Source organism: Diplotaxodon limnothrissa, linkage group LG6 (assembly GCF_057381915.1).
Source record: "Diplotaxodon limnothrissa isolate DT_005_m linkage group LG6, D_limnothrissa_male_GT1.1, whole genome shotgun sequence".
NCBI classification, from domain to species: domain Eukaryota; kingdom Metazoa; phylum Chordata; class Actinopteri; order Cichliformes; family Cichlidae; genus Diplotaxodon; species Diplotaxodon limnothrissa.
This window is the reverse complement of record NC_140601.1, coordinates 30,077,208-30,085,189: the sequence shown is the minus strand read 5'-3', so window position 1 is coordinate 30,085,189 and position 7,982 is coordinate 30,077,208. Positions and strand designations below refer to the sequence as shown.

General features: G+C 38.3%; 1 protein-coding gene across 1 annotated transcript; it reads right to left on the bottom strand.

Annotated features, from left to right (window-relative positions):
- Positions 1-941: 941 nt before the first annotated feature.
- Positions 942-3,815, bottom strand: LOC146630824 (uncharacterized). The gene is made up of 6 exons (XM_085356123.1): positions 3,671-3,815; positions 2,957-3,058; positions 2,482-2,877; positions 1,462-1,598; positions 1,238-1,338; positions 942-1,083 (listed from the first exon to the last, which is right to left on the bottom strand). Exons 1-6 carry the CDS (start codon positions 3,813-3,815, stop codon positions 942-944), a joined length of 1,023 nt encoding a protein of 340 aa, XP_085212249.1.
- Between the last annotated feature and the right edge of the window lie 4,167 nt (positions 3,816-7,982).

The following is a 7,982-nucleotide window of genomic DNA, read 5'->3' as shown; positions in this document are numbered from 1 at the left end:
CTAAATCTTCAGTCTTTCCTCAATAAATGAGTCAGGTGGAGTAAAACAAGTCCAAATTGTCAACATTTTAATGATTAAATTGTAAATACAGATGGAAAGTTTATGATAACAGAATATTTTTCTATAAGATGAGAATTTTTGAGCATGGGATTGTTGAGCAAGTTTTTTAATCTAACACGTCTTAAAATTGTCATGACCAGTCACACCAAAGCAGATCGCCGGCTGATTAAAGATCCTGGATATAGTAACAAAAGATATTCTTGATTTAGAAAGCAAAGCGAAAACCCTTTAAACTTGTTTCCATCTAAGACTATGTCCACACATAGACGGGTATTTTTGTTAGTGGAGATTTTCCATTTTCGTTTAATAAAAAAAAAAACATCTTCCACACGTTCCTTTTTATTAAAATATCTCTATGATATAATGCTGTGTCGAAATGTTGGCCAATCAGAAGTCTAGATGGTGCATAGAAGCAGAAATGAGTCCTATGTGTGGACAGACAGTGAGGTGGAATTATTCCTTAATATTACACTTAGGTTGTGAGAGTGTGTTGAATGTAAAAGCTACGTCCAAAGTTCACTCTGTCTTTCCAAGTGGAGGGGCAGCAACTGCGTGTGTATATGTAAGCATGTAAAAACTGCAGATCTGACGTTAAAAAAGGCGCACACCTTTGATGTTGCGTGGCTAGATCTCCATTTTGCTCGTCCACATGTAAACGCAAAAACTGAGTTTTTCGAAAATCTCCACCCTGGCAGGAGTTTTAAAAAATCTCAGTTTTCAGTGGACAAAAGGCCCAAACGCATAGAAAAAGCTGTGTTTTCAAAAATACCCGTGTATGTGTGGACGTAGCCTAAGTGGCCACTGTTTTCTGTTCAGCTTCACTTCAGGAGTTGATCTCATGGCTCTGTTTTCTGCACTATTTGTTGGGCATGGATGTTAAGTTATGGAGAAATTCTCTTCTCACATATCCAGAAGTGTTTATTGGAACATGTTTCATCATTCCAGCTGTTTTGCGAGTCGTAAACCTTTATCTGTCCACAATTTTCCGTTCTGCCACCATTTGGTTCACCACTATTCCAGTAGCTGAAATACAGATAAAATTATAAGAGTTAAACTCAACAGATCAGTCAGCCTTTTGTTTTTAGTAACAAGATATGAATTAAATTAAGTTAGTTAATGTACTTGATGATATAAGAAGACTTTATGGACAAGAGAGGAATTTAATTTTTATTTCAACCTTGTGGTCATGCGAGTCCCATCCACCCATTTCCATCTTCCGTCTGTCTCTGAGTCAGTCAGTCCAATCCACAAAGACTTCTTGAACTGGTTCACAAAATTCTAGTTGAAAGACAAGTAAGTGTAAATATACAGAACTTAAAGTGATGTGTCAGTGCATTCTCTGATTTCATTCAGTGTTTTATTCTGAACATAGTACATTAATTTATGTTTGCACACACACACCTGTTCCTCTCGCCTGTTGATAATCATCAGGTGTGCACCTTTTTGAAGACAGTCTTGTCTGCTTTCTTCCCAGGATTTCTTCTCCGAAGACACTTGGTACAAACTATCACTGAAGGCCACCCAGTTTTCTCGGCAATCTGTTTAAGAAAAACAGAATAATAATTTGGGCTTTGTTAGGATCTTATCTTTAAGGCTAATATCTCATAATTAGCCTCACATATTTGTTACACAAGTGTCAGTTGTACAAATTCACAAAGCTTTAACATATGAAAGAAAAAAAAACACTGTCCTATTGTTGCACAATATGTCTAGTTTTACATCAAATAAAAAAGGTTTATTTTGGTTTTGTGTTTTAAAAGAACATAAAAAGAAATGCATCATTTTTGTGCATTCAGAAGGAGTGTGTGGGAAATATATATTTTATCTAAGGATTTTGCTTGAGTCAGCAACTGTTACTGACCACTGAAAATAAGGAGAAACTCGAGGTTTTGTCCAAGGTCCACTTCTCAGTTAGAAGGCTTCATGGTGCTTTAGTAATTTCTAACATAGCACACACTGTGAACTGAAACTGCAGTATTAAAATTTCTGTCATTGGTTAGGTGTCTTTCACAACTAAATATGGAAATAAAAAAACAGCTGAGACATACTGGTTGAAGTTGAAGATAAAAATGACGAGAATCTTTTTTCCTTCTCTACATGGATTAAAGCACCAGTATGAGCTATATCTAAATAGACGTAGAACATATGAAATATTCATATATTCACATTAAGCTTAATTTACATTTAATTCTAGGTTTTACTGAGGCTTTCTTTTTTAATAGTATGGAACTGTCCAGATGTTAATATGGTTTAAGGGACACTGAATTTCACTTTAAGTCTTAACCAGTATCGTTAACGCTGTGATTCAAGAATGCATTAAATGAGAAAAAAACAACAACAACACCGTCATGTACTTGAATGTTAACTTCAAATGTAAAGGAAAACATTTCTGTACGAGATAAAATGGAAACAAATAATTACCCTGAAGTTTTCTCTGAAGATTGTCTCTATTTTTGGTCATGTCTTCAAATCTTGTCTGGAGCTGGTCTCTCTCTTTAACTTTGTTGTTGTAACTGGTCAGTAACTGTTCTCGTTCGGTTGTCAGGTTGTTGTAACTGGTCAGCAATTGGTCCTTTTCAGTTTTCAAGTTGTTGTAACTGGTCAGTAACTGTTCTCGTTCGGTTGTCAGGTTGTTGTAACTGGTCAGCAATTGGTCCTTTTCAGTTTTCAAGTTGTTGTAACTGGTCAGTAACTGTTCTCGTTCGGTTGTCAGCCTGTTGTAACTGGTCAGTAATTGGTTTCTCTCGCTGGTCAAGTTGTTGTAAAGACTGTGTAGCAACACTGTGTCCATTTCACCAGGAGATTTGCCTTGGGTGACTGTAGGACATGCCAATATCAAATAAAAACATTGCCTGTGAGGATTTTAGCATGCTAATTACATATTTCTTGTACTCACAGAGAAAAACCACAGTTATGAATCCAATCAGGAGGAAAAGACACAGCAGACCCAGAAGAACCACAGCAGCTCTGCAGTAACTCTTCTTTACAAATTCAGACTCTGCAGGTAGAAGTTTATATTTGTTACAATGCTAAAGGTGAAGAATATTTACATCCTCATATAGTTTATCATAACATAAAATACTATTTTCTCTACAAAGTAACATGTGAACTTCTGCTCTTGAAATCAACATCTGACCACAAAGAAGCAAACTTGTTTCTGTGTGATTATGGCTGTGACACAAATACTGTGATTGTCGCACAGTATTTTATTGTATTATTTTCTCTTTTGAACTTAGAATCCGGCAACCACACACCACAGTATAAATAAAAACTAACACTGAAACTAATAAAAACCAAAGATTTTTGGTTTATTAAACTATTAAAACTGAACTGAAATAAACACACGCTGAATGTGTTTGAGCCTGTCCTGAATTAAAAACAAAAATTAGTCATTTCAGCACAATCAAATACAGATTAAAAAAATACCTTAAAATATAAATCTTTAAAATTAAAAACAAAACATCCAAAACTACAGTAACTTTGCAGCAAACCGGACCCTACATCTACCCGGTATTAGTTTTACTTTTTGTTTTATTTCTGCACAATAATTCATCATCACATATCAATGCAGTATCTAAATCTAACATGTTTACTTGTTTTTGTTTATTACCTGGGAGTCCAAGTCCAGTCGTTTCACATTGCACAGTTTGACTCACTTCATCATCGATATAATTCTCTTCTGAAGTTTCTACCAGCCTTCTCAACTTTATGTTGCTGCCTGATATTTCTTCCATGCCCATATAGGCTTGATCCATGATTTTACTGGTATTGCTGGCTCAGTTGGGTCCTTATGTATCTGAGGCGATCAGCATTTTGTGAGCGTGTGAACTGTGTAAAAATCCACTGGCACAAGCAATTCTTTATTTAACAGGAAACTAAGAGCTAGAGGAATGAAATGCTGCTTTCATTTCCCTGAATCCTGGCACACCTCAGGACTGTTGTTGGGTTATGACTGCATTTGTCTTTGCCTTTGAATACACAGACAACACTCAACTGAAACCAATTACTGTATGTCATACTTGGAGTACAAGTAGAACAGTAGAAATGACCACTGCATGGGAGTTCATTTGCACACATGCTGGCACGGTAAGAACACTTTTTGTCTATATATACACTTCCTCTCCCGCTCGCCCCTGCTGGCGGTCTATCCTTCAAGCTCGGGTCCTTGGCCTGGGAGCTTGAGGGTCCTGCGCAGTATCTTAGCTGTTCCTAGGACTGCGCTCTTCTGGACAGAGATCTCCGATGTTGTTCCTGGGATCTGCTGGAGCCACTCGCCTAGTTTGGTCACCACACCTGGTGCTCCCTTGGTATTTCTTGAGCTTCTCGTGTTCCTTCTTCCTGATGTTGCTGACATTGGGAACCACTACATCTATCACTACTGTTTGACTATGTCCGGTTGGTTAGCCACCACTGGAAATCCCATATATATATATTAGGGGTGCAACGATGCTCGTATCGATACTGAACCGTTCGATACAGTGCTTTCGGTTCGGTACGCATATGTATCGAACAATACAAAATTTTTAATTTATTTGATCAACTTTTCTTCTGACGATGCTGTCTGTGTTGCGAGCTCAGTGGATCTGCGTTCGACTACTCCGCCTAGGCTGCACTGTCGAGCGCAGATCCACTGAGCGCAGCGCAAGCTAGCAAGACAGGAGCTAAGCTCATTGCAACATGGCAAATTGAACCTCCCCCACCCTCATTCAGATCTGGCCTTTGGAACTATCTTGGTCTTCATGTGAAGTATGACCCTGAAGGTAAGCACGTCATGGACAAAAGTAAAACAGTATGTCGAATGTGCCACGCAATGCTCAATTACATGGGTGGGAACTACTGTGTTAGCGCAGTTAGCTTGTTAACGTGTTGACGTCGTCCAGCCCCATGCACGGGGCGATCGGCGGTAGCTCGTTAACGGAGATTTACCATGTTGTGGCGTTAACGTCATTTCAGATTAACGCTGACAGCACTAGTGGGAACAAAATGAATATGACTGCACATTTATGCCGACATCATCCTAGTGCAAAGATAAGTGGAAGCAGACAAAAACAACAAGCATGCATGCTACAAACTTTACCCGAGTCATTTAGACAGCCGTTAGCACATGATTCTCCTTATGGGGACCTGATATATTTAATATGCTGCTGAGAGTATCCCCTGGAAGAAGCATATAGTATAGCTTTTATTTTGGAAAGAGCCATTTCTCTGTAATAAACTCTCTTTTCCAAAGATGAGTGTTTTCCCAATCAGATAGAATTATTATTTTATCCCCTTGTTGTTTCAGCAACATTAAATTTAAAAACTGTACGTTTGAGTTAAAATATATATTTATAATTTTAATAAATGACAAATTAAAAAAGCATGAACATTTTTTTGTATCGAAAAAATATCGAACTGTGACACCAAAGTATCGAACCGAACCGTGAATTTTGTGTATCGTTGCACCCCTAATATATATATATATATAATTAAATAATTTAATTTTGTAACTTCTTCTCACAGCACAGACTACTTTTGATGCAAAATTTATATTTTACATTACAGACAGGTCAGAGAGATGGACATATACTTCATTCTTTAGGTGAACCCACCACCAATAAGCAGCCATTATCATTTTTGTAATTGATTCAGTGAACTAAGTTGGATGTATCGCTCTCTCTTTTTTTAGTTTATTTAACAGAAAAATGAAACTGATGCACTCTGATAAACTTAGAATTAACCCTTTAAAATTACATATGGCTACCAGTGGAAACCACCATGTTTCCCCACCATCTTGAATACACTAGCTGAAGTGTGCACCACCTTTCTATTTATTTGCACTTTTGGCTAGAGACCAGCCACATACATTGTATTCCAAATGAGGAGAAGAATAAAATTTGTGGGCATTTGTTTACTGTAGGGGCAAATTTTAATTTGTGTCTGCACCTTAAGACTCCAGATGTGAAGGATCATTTCTATCTCTTACCATCTGAGAAGACGTCCTAACAACCTAACTGGCATCTAGATAAAATATTAACCTTTTCACCTTAACCGAAGTCAGGAAACTAACATACAAATAACTGCATATGCATGCTTATTTATTCCCGATATTGTGACAATGACTTATTATCAGAAGATTAGACACCTTTTTGTCTCAAGACAGCTGAAAACAAGCCTGCTAAATAAGAAAAACCTCTGCGGGTGATAAGCTAACATTATAGCAGGAAATTTTTGGCTGGAAAAAAATCATGCTTTCCTTCTGATAAACAATTTGATTATATTCTCACATTGTATGAAAGTCACTAAGTGACCAAGTACAACATTGCTTGATCCACTTAAAAGAAGGTTTCAGTAATGCCGGCTAATTCTAAATTACAGCAGCTAACAGCAGCTGTGACGGCTGCAATTACAGCCAGATACAGTGGTAATATCAACTAAACATCAGTGTTACATTAAAGATGTACAATAACACTACACTTACATATTTGTCTTTCTTTAAATATGTAAATTAATTTACTGGGTAATAAAGAATTGGTTTTGGTTTAGAACTAATTTACTTATAAAATCACATAATACTGTATTCTAAAATAAGTGCACAAATTTTAGTTTATACTGTTATGTCTATGATTTAGTCTGTCTTTGTTTTCTGAGTTACCTCAATGGAATCTGCTCCCAGTCCCTTGTTGGATAAGCTAAGAGGTGGAAAAGGGATGGAGCAAGCCCATATGGAGAACTGCAATTTGGGTCTTGACCACTATTTAAGTTTCCCCTTTTTCTTGTTTAGGTAGGTCAGTTTGTTTGAGTTAGTAGTATTGTTTGTTGCCTGCTTTTGAGTAGAGCTCTGTTACTTTGATGTGTGTTGTGTGTGTGTGTGGGGGGGGGGGGTGCCTCCACAACCATCCACATCACCACCGCGGCTTACAACAGCGTGAGGTGGGTGACTATTTTTTGCTGGTCACATTTTCTCTATGGAGGCCATGCAAACGGATCCTGATTTGCTGGTTTATGGGCTCAGCTATGAAAAGAATGTTCGCAATTATGAAATATCTAAGACTGAGAATACTCCTGTCAAAACACAGTAACAAAATGACTGTTGGTGGGGCAGCCATCAGCAATCCCATTAGCAGAGGTGCAGTCATTAAGCCACCAAAGACGCCTTCCTCAGACTGTCTTATTCCTCTTCACAATTATTTGGTGTTGCTCATACTAAAGACTGTCCTACCATGGAGAATACTAGTTTTACTCTTCCTGTGACTACCTCTGTTTTTGACTGTTATCCAAAACGAAAGTCCAAAATGTCAGTCTGGACCAGAACTTTAAAACTAGCAGGAAATAAACCTTTGAAAACTGCCATCTTGACTCCTCTTTCACTGTTTTAACTTCATGTTAGTCCCTCCTATCCCGCTGGTAACATACAACTTCTTCAAACTGACCAGCCAATCAGTCTTTCCAAAGTTGTATTTATATCATTCCCACAAACCTTCATTACACTCAGCACATGATTATTAAGACATTATTTATATATCTCAAACGAGCTGGCCCCAGTGTTTTCTGGCATTTTCAACTCCTCACTGCAGGCATGTCATGTGCCTGCCTGCTTCAAGTCCTCTACTATAATCCCTGTCCCCAAGAAACCCAGGATCACTGGACTAAATGACTACAGACCCGTGGCTCTGACATCTGTGGTCATGAAGTCTTTTGAGCGCCTGGTTCTCTCCTATCTCAAGACCCTCATGGCCCCCCTCCTGGACCCCCTGCAGTTTGCATACAGAGCCAACAGGTCTGTAGATGACGCCATCAACATGGCCCTACACTTCATCCTGCAGCATCTGGACTCCCCAGGAACCTACGCCAGGATCCTGTTTGTGGACTTCAGCTCTGCCTTCAATACCATCCTTCCAGACCATCTCCGAGGCAAGCTTTCCCAGATGAATGTGCCTGAT